General features: G+C 35.3%; 2 protein-coding genes across 4 annotated transcripts in view; both read right to left on the reverse strand.

Annotated features, from left to right (window-relative positions):
* PHYHIPL (phytanoyl-CoA 2-hydroxylase interacting protein like) overlaps positions 1-13,569 on the reverse strand; it is a 1,239,789-nt gene that overhangs the window by 985,009 nt on the left and 241,211 nt on the right. The gene's annotated exons all lie outside the window — the stretch shown is intronic.
* The window catches only part of CISD1 (CDGSH iron sulfur domain 1), a 1,082,448-nt gene continuing 1,075,796 nt past the window's right edge, over positions 6,918-13,569 (reverse strand). For all 3 annotated transcript variants that reach the window (XM_050803091.1, XM_050803090.1, XM_050803092.1), the window contains exon 4: positions 6,918-10,338. In XM_050803091.1, the coding sequence (XP_050659048.1) occupies positions 10,249-10,338 (90 nt within the window). In that variant the 3' untranslated portion in view covers positions 6,918-10,248. The remainder of the gene's footprint in view (positions 10,339-13,569) is intronic.

Raw genomic sequence — 13,569 nt, forward strand, 5'->3', positions numbered from 1 at the left:
TGACCAAGCAAGACTCGGTCTCAGAAATAAATAAATAAATAATAATCCCAAAGGCATGTTTACTTGTTTTCTAATTGCATACTTTATACCTTGATTTGTATCTGTAAAGTGACTTTTTAGCTTGCGGTTGGTATTTGTAAGACATAAATACTACAAATACATAAATACACAGAGAGAGGTATACAGATAGAGAGTTGAATCTTCATTTTATTTTTTTGTAGTTAATTTTTTTTATACTTTAAGTTCTAGGGTACATGTGCACAACGTGCAGGTTTGTTACATATGTATACATGTGCCATGTTGGTGTGCTGCACCCATTAACTCATCATTTACATTAGGTGTATCTCCTAATGCTATCCCTCCCCCCTCCCCCGTCCTGAGTTGATTCTTCATTTTATATGAGTGAGGAATTATGAATCCTTCTTACCCAGCAGGAAAAAAGAAAAAAAAAAAAACCCATTAAATTAGAAGAGTAAGGGTAGAGAAATGTGCTTCACCCCGGAAATGTATTAAACATTTCTGATAATTTAAGATGTATTTGAAGGTGATGTGAGATTAGAAATTTTATTTGATATTACATGTGGAATTTCTTAGAGCTCTCTGCCTGTGCATTTTTCTGTCCCACTGATAAAAGAACAGTCTAAGATCCTCTTGCTTTGATCAGCTTACAGTCTGCTTTTTGATTCTGCCCTTAGGGTTTATATTCGACTCTTTCTTAGCACACCAATAAAAACTTAGCTGGTTGAAATCAACTTGCGTCTTTGAAATCAAGTGGCACACTTGCAATCGTCAACAGTACCACTGATTTTCTAATCTTGATGAAGTGTTAATGAGAAACTTCTACAAAAAAGAGTTTGACCCACTCCCACCTATTACCTTGCCACAGAAAAGTGTTGTCAGGCCTCCCCCTGGAGGACATGGTAACAAGTGCATAGAGGTCCCTAAAACTTGGATCTCTCGCTAGGCCTTCCTCCTATGGAGCAGATATTAATAGAGGAGGCTAAAGGACAAAATAGGACCTAGAAAAAAAGTAGAAATGTTTGAGCTACTTCTCTCAGTTCAGATTTCCAACCTCCTCACCTTTGTGTGGTGTGTTTATTGCTTCTGTCCTTCTCCAGTTTCTTCTTCTGGGTCTTCTAACAGTATTAATCAAAGGGTATAACAAAGCAAGCAACCTTAGTCCCCAAACCAACTGTAGTTGGTTGACTATAGTTACCACTAAGCTATAGTTTCTAATAAAGAAAATGGCTTCTTTGAATGGAAACATTCATGACTATGCAGTAGTCATGATTCCTACTCATTCTGATATGCTGTTAAACAGCTGAACCAAAATGGACAGTAATGAATAATGGAACACACTTACCAGGTGTTGTGCACAGTGTAAAGTGCTTCCTGTGCATTTCACCTTCATGACAGCTCTGTGAGACAAGTCTTCTTGTCCATGTTTTATAGGTTCTCAAAGAGGCTAAATGACCTGATCTAAAGTCCTTATCTCTTTGTTAGAGATTCCCCCAATGTGTTCAGTAATGAGCAGTGAATAATGAAAACAATGGCTTTGATATACACACCCACTTAGCCTTCTTCTTGAAAAATCACATGGTGGTATAGCTTAATTTATTTGTTATTTTTAATATTTTTGAGATGGAGTCTCGTTCTGTTGCCCAGGCTGGAGTACAGTAGTGTGATCTTGGCTCACTGCAACCTCCGCCTCCTGGGTTCAAGTGATTCTCCTGCCTCAGTCTCACGAGTAGCTGGGATTACAGGCGCCCACCACCACAACTGGCTAATTTTTTGTATTTTTAGTAGAGACAGGGTTTCACCATGTTGGCCAGGCTGGTCTTGAGTTTTTGACCCCAAGTGGTGCACCCGCCTCAGTCTCCCAAAATGCAAGGACTACAGGTGTGAGCCACCACGTGTGGCCGGTATAGTTTAATTTAAAACATCACTATTTGTACTGAGATCACGAAACATTTGTATCCAGGGCAGGTATTTCTTCAATAGGAAATGAGAGTACGTAACCACCAGTGATTTAACATTTTAGCCTCTCTGGTGAGGTGATCATGTTTGTGTAAACCAAAAATTATCTAAGACAGGTCTCAGTCAATTTAGAGATTTATTTTGCCAAGGTTAAGGATTGTGACCCATGACATATCCTCAGGAGGTCCTGAGAACATGTGTCCAAGGTAGTTGGGTTACAGCTTGGTTTTTGTGTGAAGTATACATTGGTTCCATCCAGAACATCAGGTCATAGGTGGATTCAAAGATTTTCTGATTGGCAATTTGTTGAAAAATCTAAGTTATTATTTACAAGCTGGGAATAAACAGAACAGAGTGTCTGGGTAAAGATAAGCAGTTGTGAAGATCAAGGTTATTATGCAGATAAAGCCTCAAAGGTGGCTGCTCTTAGAGGCAATAGATGGCAAATATTTCCTCTTCAGATATTTAAAGGATATTAGAGACTCTCAGCTAATCTCCTCAGGATCAGAAAAAGATCTGGGAAGGGAAGGGAAGGGAAGGGGATTCTCTATGGAATGTACATTTCCCCCACAAGAGGCAGCTTTGCAGGGCCATTTTAAAATATGTCAAAGAAATATATTTTGGGACAAAATTCTTTCATTTCCTTCAGGACCTGCTATTTGTCATGGAATGCTATACTAGTGTCAGGTTTCATCTTTTTTTTTTTTTTTAAGACTGAGTCTTGCTCTGTTGCCCAGGCTGGAGTGCAACCTCCGCCTCCTTGGCTCCTGAGTAGCTGGAATTACCATCACACCTGGCTAGTTTTTCTACCTTTAGTAGAGACAGGGTTTCACCATGTTGGCCAGGCAGGTCTCAAACTCCTGATCTCAAGTGATCCACCTGCTTCGGCCTCCCAAAGTGCTGGGATTACAGGCATGAGCCACCGCACCTGGCCAGAATTTCATGTCTTGTTGCTACTAAGAATCTGTCAGTCTTAAGATCTCTATTTTAATGTTAATGCTGGTTTGTTGTGTCTAAACCCCAAAAGAAAGAGATATAATGAGGCATATCTGACCTCCCACTTCCCAACATGACCTGATCTAGTTTTTCATGTTTGTTTGGCATCCCTTTGGCTGAGAGGGGGTCCATTTAATTGGCTGGGAGGCTTCGAGTTTTATTTTTGGTTTACATTTGAATACAAGACCTTTTAAGTCTTGGCCAAGGCAATGTGAGCTGCCTCTTCTGTTTAATCCTGATATTGAGTCAGGAGTGACAACTAGATTTCATCTTGCATATTAAAAGTCAGGGGAAAAAATGCTATTAATGATATTATTCTACAGGAAGGCACACTGCAGACCTAACAAGTGGTGGAACCAATCACATCCATCTTGGAGAGGGCAAAGTGTATTGCTTTGAACTGGTCTCCAAGCTTTGAAACTTGCTGCCTCCATTTCCCTTCAAAAACATAACTTATTCTTTAGTTCTTATTACCCTGACCTGGGTGGTTCTAGATTTATGCCTCTTGTACTCATATAGCTTTTGTACTTCACTCTCCCACCTCATAGCTCTAATCATATTAATTAAGAATGACCTTTATATTTGTCTCTAACACTAGCCTTTTCTCCTACTAGGAGAGATGTGTGTATGTGTATTGATGAACTCCACAAGGGCAGAAATTGTTTCCGTCTTGTACTTATAGTCTGGCAAACAGTAGGTGCTCGATAATGTGAAAGAAAAGTAGCTCAGAGCAGTCTGAGCTATATGAGGTATGCAGAATTAATCAGGTGAGAGACAGGAATAAGAGACTTCAATCACACCCTTACCCACTGTTATGGTCAGGCTTTGTGTCCCCACCCAATCGCATCTTGAATTGTAAACCCCATAATCCCCATAAGTCAAGGGAGAAACCAGGTGGAGGTAATTGAATCATGGGGGTCACTTCCCCCATGCTGTTCTCGTGATAGTGAGTTCTCAGGAGAGCTGATGGTTTTATAAGGGGCTCTTCCCCCTTTGCTTGGCACTTCTCCTTCCTGCTGCCCTGTGAAGAAGGTGCCTTGCTTCCCCTTCACCTTTTGCCATGAGTTTGTTTCCTGAGGCCTTCCCAGCTGTGCTGAACTGTGAGTCAATTGAGCCTCTTTGCTTTATAAATTACCCAGTCTTGTGCAGTTCTTTATAGCAATATGGAAATGGACTAATAGACCCACCCACTCATGCCTCGGGGCAATTGTTTAAGGGCATTTTACTTTTCCTTTCCTTTCCTGTAATTTCCAGACTAGCTAATAAGTTACCTAAAATGTTATCACAAGTTGCACAATGTAACCCTCACCTGTTATCTTCACATTACTGGAATTTGTGATAGGAAGAACGATGTGTAGCCCATCAATAGCTTATTATGGTTAATGAACCAATGTAAGAAGTGCCCCCACCCCCGCCCCCACCACAGACACTTTTTTTTCCTTTAAAAACCCACTTGTAACTGCTGCTAATCGGGGTATATATTCAGGGCAACTTGAATCTGTGTCTCCTGGGTTGCAGTCCTCAAATAAACTTTTTGCCTATATTGACTCAGTTTCTTTCTTTAGGCCAACAATAACTATTTGTAGAAATTACTATAAAATGGCCCTTTTTTTCTCTCATGCATAAAAATTCTAAAAATATTTTTTTTCCAAAATTGTTTTAGGATGTTAACAAGTTTGCCAATGTTCAATCATTTCTCCATATTAAAATTATGTAAGAAACAACTCTGAATCATTGTACTACTTTTAGCAAGTGACATGATTTTAGGCTAAGGAGGCTAAGCTTGTCTATATTATGTGTGAGATACCATGATAGATATTTAAATTCATTATCTCTAATGTTTGGAGGGTAAGGACAATCTCCTTTTTTCATGATAAAAAGGTAAATAGGATGAAGAGAGAGATTATTAGGAATTGGTTCACATGATTACGGAGGCTGACAAGATCTGCAGGGTGAGTCAGCAAGCTGGAGACACAAGAGAGCAGCTGCTTTAGTTTTAGCCTGAAAGTAGGCAGGCTTGAGATCCAGGAAGATTGCTTATTTCAGTTCAAAGCCGTCAAGCAGGAAGAATTCTCTCTTCCTGGAGAAGGAACAGCATTTTTGCTTTATTGAAGCCTTTAAAGGATTGAATGAGGCCCACCCACGTTAGGGGCTGTAATCTGCTTTACTTAGTCTACTGATTTAAATGTTAATCTCATCCAAAACCACTCACAGAAACACCCAGAAGAATGTCTGAACAAATATCTGGGCACCTTGTAGCCCAAATTGCAACATAGAATTAACCATTAGAGAGAATAATTTCTTCAAGATCTCAAATAATGAGGGGCAGATCAGGGATCTGAATTGAAGTCTGACTTAGAATTCCATCATTGTTGCTCCCATATTGCCCCAAGGACAATCAGCAGGACTTTTAAGCTGACAAACACCAGAAACTTCAGTCTTCTTCGTAGCCGCTTTCTCCCACAGCACTGGCCACAGATTTGAAATAACCAAGTACCATACCTCTCCCCAGTTATGATACACCATGTACACACTGGTTTAAAACAAGCTGACTTGGATAGTTGTTTTGTTGGTTGGTTGGTTTTTATACCACAAGTTTAGCCACAGAAGTGTTGATTAGGTAGACTACTTTATAGCCAATCATGTCAGAATAAGATAGTTATTCAGTACATTTTCCTAACAGGCATGTTCAAAAATTTAGAATACAGGATGTAGAGAAACAAATAAGAAAAAAAAAAAAGGTAATCAGGTTTGGGGACAGAACAAGACAAAATATTGACTTTTTGGCAGCTACCTCTGTATCCTTTAAAAATCTTGCATTCAAATCTATTTATTAAACAAATATTTACTGAACATCTGCTATGTATTTGTAAGTGTTCTGGGTACTGAGACTACTGTAATAATCAAAATTTTAAAAATTATTTTATTTCTCAGGGATTAAAAAAGGTGAGTGCTCGAACATTATAGTTACTTTCCAAACCAGATGCCAAAAGCATAAGGGAGTCACAGAAACGTAAACTGCTGCAAGTGACCAAACTTTTTGGAGTACAAAGGTACTGCAAGATCAGGGACATATACCAAATGCATATACTCGATGGCATTGTTAAATTATGAAATGTAATTCATATTACATGGCTTCATATTTTCATTATCAGAGACTCAACACTAGGTGGCATCCAGGGTCAGGCTGAAAGCAGTAACTAGCAATGGAAAGCCAATCGTATTAGCTTCTGTGCTCGATGCAGCTTCCCTGTGGATTCTAAGAGAAACAGTTTTAAAAGAGAAAGGGGTGATGTTGCTTTAAGTAATGATCAAAATGTTCTTTGCCGGGAGGGATGTGAAAGTAAAGAGATACAGAAGGTACACGTGAAGGCTACAGGGTAGACTGCATTGGAAAAATGAAGGCTGAGACATTTTAAAAGTTTAAAATCATAGTATTCAAGGAAAACACACAGCATGATTGTTCAGAATAAAGAGAAGAAACCTGTTAAGAAAGTTCAGGATTTAAAAAAAAAAAAGATTACTGTGCAGATATGGATAACATAAGTGGAACTCTACTTTTCATAGTTGGGAGATTCTGAAATAAATTTAACAGACATTGCTAAGTTTAACCGATGATAAAGCCATAAGAGACATAAACTCTCTTGTCTGTATCTCATGTCTATCTTGTATAATGAGTTAGATAAACCACTGCTTATGAAATTGTTGGCAAACAGTATCACCAGCAGAAAAATTATTTACCTCCCAGTAATGAGCATTCAGGCAGGTGGACAACGCTCAAAATTATTTTAAATGAAAAAGCTGGGAATCTACACAATGCTGCATATTTACAAATGAAAATGATGTCACAATTAAAGAATAAACTATTAACATGAATTAACTTCTGGTTATCTGTAAGGGACAGGTTGGAAGAACTAGAAATACATTATCTACAGAGATACAGGTATTAAAGAGAACATTTACTTTACACAATATCTAGCTGACAGCATTCTAAGCTCAGCATTTTTCTGTTCCATGCTTGGTGTTGAACTGTCTTTTTTGTTGTTCAGGGATGTAAGAGCTAACACCATAGCAACACTTCTAATTTATAATCTTATATTTCTTTACTGATTAGACAATTTTTCCCCTTTAGGGTGATTCCTGGCAATTTCAGTTAACACATGTTAACAATCGATCTCCCTGTTGTGTGTTTTATTTAATCATTTAAAGTTATGGGTTGAGAAGACATTAGGATGTATTGCCTTTACCCTTGGTTTGGATCCATGATGGTAAACCGAACGAAAGTAAAGACTTTTTTTTTTTTTTAAATAGTAACTTTCCATGAAGCGTCAACACATTGTGCTAATCAAAAATTCCATATAACACAAACTAAATTTCAAAAGAAAACTGTTATTTTAATACCTTAATAAGTCTCAGACCTTTAAATAGGATGTTAGCTTAGTGGTTTCCAGACTTTTAAATTCCATGGAGCAGTGAAAAAAAAAAAAAAAAGGGACCAATATTGTGCTGCCACCTTATTATTTTGCCAAGCTACTACCATCAACATTTCATAAAAGACACTTCAATACCATAAGAGCTGAAATAATCATAATAAAAAATCAAATTTGAGCTATCAGCATTATTTACATTTTTCCTTTGAGGAGAGCTGAAAATTTAGTCTTGGCCTAGAATCTGGGAACAATTGCCTAAAATGCCATTTAGTCCATTCACTTCACAATTTAAAAGGCTGAGAGGTGAGTGGCTTTGCCTGAGGTCAGCTAGTATTAAAATCAAGGAGAAAAAGCACAGCTTTTGACAGCTAGAATTACGCACCCTCACATATACCCAAGCACAAAATACCGTATGTTGCTAATCAGGAGTCATAGTCAATGCCTATCCTAAAGCAAAATCAAATCAAAAACCTACCTAACTAATGTAAAATCAAAAAATCTCACCTACTTTGTAGTAGAAATAGTAGGTATACATGGTTGTAGCTGTTTTTGTCAAGAGAATAAATCATAAATTACCATAATTATATAACCTATGCCATAAATAGTGTGAGCTTCTAATTCTCCAAAATGTTTCTGTCTCAATTATATGGTCTACAGATGCCTAATAAATGTCTGTTGCATGAACAGATGAACAAGATTTTTCACATTAGAAACTTCTCAACCTAGTAAAAACTCTTCAGAAGTAATCAGAATATAAATGACACAGAGAAAAAGGATGAAAGCCCCACTTGTCTTGCCTCAACGAAATAAAAAGCACTTAGAAGCATTAAGGTGCTTAGCTAGAACAGTAATTGCACACGATGATTTCTGTGTAAAAAAAATCTCATATTAACCTAACCACACTCACCTTGGTGTTTAGGTTAAATAACCTGAAAAGGTTTTAATCATAAATGAATGCTAGTTCAAGAGCATGTAAAAATTTTAACATGACCTTGAAAATACATTTACCTAATTATTTTGGCCTTTCAAAATGCTCAAGATCTATATTTCACAGTAAGGTGGTCATTTATAATTCTGCCATACATATATACACACTCATATAATCCTACAGTTTTGAGAACTGGTACCAGGTTCCCCCTGACGTTACAAAAACGCATGACTAACAATATAATTTCAAATTCAAGATAAAGAACAGTCTGTTATGTTAGAAGGATGTCCCTTTATCAGAAACATTGGGAGCTGATGCATTTAGTTTTCTACAAAACAATTCATCTTTAAAAGCATGATTGCTCTGTTTTGCTGACATGTATACTTATTTTAAAAAGGAGGTGGGCAAAGAAAAAATTTACCCTAAGAATCTAATAGAATCAGTTTGTAGGATTTTAGATTTTATGATGAATATGTGATTAAAGACATATCCAAGTTAGTTACACAGGCTTCTTAAAACCACTGTACAATTCCGTTACCAACTTTTATCTACAGTAATACACAAAACTATGTATTTAAAAATAGCCATGATGATATATTACAGAGGAATGTTGATGTCAGGTTTGATTCCTGTCAAGGTAAATGGATTTTATCAAGTACAAACCTGTGATCGACTACTACTGAGAATTCATGTATACTAAAATAAATAATGAAGATGTTTACCAGCTTAATCAATTTCAATTATGTTTGCCCAATTTTCTATATATTTTGCCATGATTTTCCTTCTAACCTATGAAATTCAAAAATCTAATCTCTCTTTAAAAATATTATGAATTATTTGTCTTAACTCTTCTATTGCTAATTATTTTGTTTTTATATTTTCTTTTTTCTGAATCAACAATGAATGCAATGTTTCTGCTCTGAGTCTTTGAAGAATATTACATAAACAAACACTCGTCTTCAAACTTTTGCTTTTAAGAAAAAGATCACACAATTTAAAAGCCAGTGCTTCATTAGCCAGAGTGGGAAAAAAAAAATCTTCCCACGCCTTTGATCTAATCTTGTGACTACTATTTCTGTCAGGATATGTGGCTTAGTGATTAAAAGGCTTGACATTATGTGCTCCAATTCCTTCAAAGTCCTCAGTTCAAGTGCTTACCATTCCTTGGGCCAGAATTCTGGAACATTAGATTTTAAGACATTCTTCATGACTAATTTAAATCTAATATCACTTTTAACTAAATTTTCACTATTGGCTCCTTTAATGGAGCCATCTTCATTAAATATCTATGAAGATGAATACGAAGAAGTTACCACCCCTTTATTATTGACCTTACTTGTGAAATTAAGCAGAATAACATTCATCAATCATTTTGGTCGAAAACTGTGAAAAACAGAAGCCATACTTTCTCAGTGTCATTTCCAATGTCAAGAAAATCAAGGTCACAACAGGTCTTTCCTAGATTGTATTAAGAAATTTATATAGCTGAATCACATCATATTTAGTTTCTAGGTTAATATGAAAAGATGGTAATTTTTCTTTGAAACTTACAAGTACAATCTGCAAATACATAATTTTGAGAATAATTTAATATGTTGACTTCAAGATACAACTATATTCTATGTAAGATACAACTCTATATGTCAATATTTTAAAGAAACGGATCCTTACAAGACCAAAATAACCCACAGGCCACGAGGTTGGTTTTTCCTTTTTTTTTTTTTTTTTTTTTTTTGTTTAAACAAATGTGCACCACGATGTTTCATCAAGACAAATGCCATGAATGTGAAAGCTGCAGATTGCAATATACCACATTTAGAACCCAGCGAAGGTGAATTAGACAGAGGTGGTAGTCATTCTAATTAAACAATCAGGTAACTTCACGACAAGCTGATTTGCAGCATCAAAAGTGTCCATTTAAGTTTCTTTTTTCTTGATGATCAGAGGGCCCACATTGTCTCCAGTCTCTTCGTTATGTTTTGTGTGAGCCCCATCACAGAATGGGAACTAGGAAGAGAAAGAATGAATGTGAAACATCTAATCTCAAAATCAGTATTATGCTTGGCAGAGTGGAAGGTGATGCTTAATTCACATAACATCACATAAAAGATTTTCTTGGCTGTCTTATATAGGCTTCTGAAACAGCATATGTAAACTATACTACTTAGTAAGAGGAAGAAATTGACTTGAGCATAATACACCCATCATTTACTGAATTTCACTGTGATTTTGATGAGTGTTGAAGGCCTTTTTTATGTTTATATATTAGTTACATTCCTTTCTAGTGAATATGTCTATTGCCTATTTACTTCTAAGAGTTTAAGTTCATTTATTTAAAATCAATTTGTGGTCAGGCGCAATGGCTCATGCCTGTAATCTCAACACTTCGGGAGGCTGAGATGGGTGGATCGTTTGAGGTCAGGAGTTCAAGACCAGCCTGGCCAACATGGTGAAACTCTGTCTCTACTAAAAATACAAAAATCAGCCAGGCATGGTGGCAAGTGCCTGTAATCCCAGCTTCTCGGGAGGCTGAAGCTTGAACCTGGGAGGTGGAAGTTTTGGTGAGCCGAGACTGCACCATTGCACTCCAGTCTTGGTCTCAAAACATATAAAAATAAAAAATAAAAAATAAAAATCAATTTGTATATTATCCCTTTATTTTTGCAGCAATCTTTCCCAAATCTTTTCATTTTGCTTATTTTTTCATATTCTCAATTTCTCCACTTTCATACAAACATGCCAATATCTCCCTTTTTAACATCATTCATGGAGACAGCTTTCTTCTAGAGATGTGACAAATATAAATTTCTGTTCATTTTCATGATTTCACATTTCATATAGCCCATTTGAATCACAGCACACATTATTTTAATTTTGCTATAAAAAACACAATTTTATCCCAGAGTTTCTCAAGGTGACTGGACTATGGACACTTTAAATTTTGATTTCTATTATCATAGTTTTCTGTAGAACACACTTTGCAAATGCTGTTCTAAGATCCTGTTGCTTCAGTATTACTGGAGGCTGTTGCTTCCCACACTAATACCTTTATTCATAATGTTATCAAAATAAATTATACATGTGAAAGCACCTATTTATAGCTTCTATGTTATGTTGATCAGCCTACTACACTGGGATATTTGTATTTTAAACATTTCAGTGTTTTGTAGGGCTAGTTTTCCTTCATTATTCGTCTTTGTTAACTTTATTAACTTTATCACTTTATTCCTCCAGATAAGCTTGAGAATATTTTTTGCCAAGTCTTAATTTCTTTTGTAGTTTTCATTCTTAGATCTCATGTATATTCTGGTAAGATTATTTCTGTCATATTTTTAAACACTATTATAATTAGTTATTTTCATATCTGAACTCTTGCTATATAAAATCATTTTTAACAAGTATATCCTTCTCTATTATAAAATGAAAAAATAAGAATTTAATAATATTTTACTTAACTCCTCAGGATTTTACACTTAGAAGGTATAATTATCAGTAATTTTTTTGCTTCTCTATATTTGTATCTTTTATTTCTATTTCATGTCAAATGACGAGAGCTAGCAACTTTGCATTAATCTTGGAGTTTTGAATGTATCTGCAATCTAGAATCTAGAGTTTCACTGTGTAGTTTAAGGTACACTGTTGCTTTGAAGAAGACTATTCGGAAGAGTAAAGCAAGAGGAGTCTTAGCCTTATGAGTAACAAGTACCTCATTATGTGCAGTGCAGGGAATAGAATAGATCAGTGAAACTTGACAATGATGGTATTTAATCTTAAACTTTGATATCCAAAAGTCTACTTGATGTTAAAGTAATCAAATTTTAATCTATCTGTAAATAATTGCAAGAGGCACTAAATTAGTTAAAAATCACAGAAAAACTCAAGTCATTGGTATATCTTATATTTCCAGATATAAACTCTATCCTGTCATAGAGGGCAGTGTAAATGTAATATATGTAAAGTTTACATTATTTCTTTTTTTGAGGTCAATAAGATGTGGTATACAGTATATTCATATTAGAAACAAGCCTTTGATGCAAAAACATATAGTTAAGCTTTCAGTTTTTTCTTGGCATGGATGAGGAAAGAGGCTATAAAAATTAAACTAAAATGTATCCCACAGCAAAGTACAGCATTTCAAAGTGACATATGTTTAATAAACAAACACAGATGATTTTACAGTGAGTATAAAAGTTTACACTGTAAAGATTCTATTTTTATAAATAGCACACACAAAACACTTCACTGTAAATCCACACAGGCTACATTTCTGAAAAATGAAATATTTCTAAATAATTTACTGAAATGGCATGTTTAACTTTTCTTTTTTAATCTTATGTTGAAAATATTAGAAACTACATTTTCTCAAATTATTTTCTTTCATTCACAGAGTAGGAGAGAAATCTATAGAAAAATATACAAAGAAAATCTTACAAAATATTAAGAAAGTCATATGTCGAAAGTGAGAATACACTTTTTCTAACCACCCAATTCTGCCTAAAAACTGAAATTAGCCTGTTTCTTCATATTCTTAAAAGCAAACACATAAACAAATAAACATTTCTTTAAAAAGCAAGTTTATCCCGGTTATTAGTTAATAAACTTTCATGTGATTAAAGTGCACAAAGCTTTTATGCCTTTAAAATGTAAACTAGGCGTATAATTTTGTTCAGAGACATATTTTTTAATGGTACTTTTTATACCACGTAACCCCAGTTACTGTGTTATGTGTCTTGCTTTATTTCTGACCTAAGCAGGAAAAAGATAATGTGTGGTGGATATACACTTTTTTTTTTTTTTAAAGAGATTAAATTAGATTGCACAGTGGTGCAATCGCAGCTCACTGAAGTCTCAATCTCCCAGGCTCAAGTGAGCCTTCCATCTCAGCCTCCTGAGTAGCTAGGACTATAGGTGCATGCCATCCCACTCAATTGATTTCTACATTTTTTTTGTGGAGACAATGTTTCACTACATTGCCCGTTACATTCCCAAAGTGTTGGAATTACAGGCCTAAGCCACTGTGCCTGGCATTATATACTTTCAAATACAATGTAGGAAGTACAGTAATTTTTACATTAAATAATATACAAAAATGAGAATTTTATTAACCTTTTTTCATTAAAAATTTTAAAATTTGTTAAATTGTTTTAAATTATGAAAAAAACACACAAAGAATATTAAATTCAGTTCATGTAGTATTGACACTTAATTTGTTCTAAGATGTCAGTGTTTGTTTATTAA

The sequence above is a fragment of the Macaca thibetana genome, chromosome 9, assembly GCF_024542745.1.
Source record: "Macaca thibetana thibetana isolate TM-01 chromosome 9, ASM2454274v1, whole genome shotgun sequence".
NCBI lineage: Eukaryota > Metazoa > Chordata > Mammalia > Primates > Cercopithecidae > Macaca > Macaca thibetana.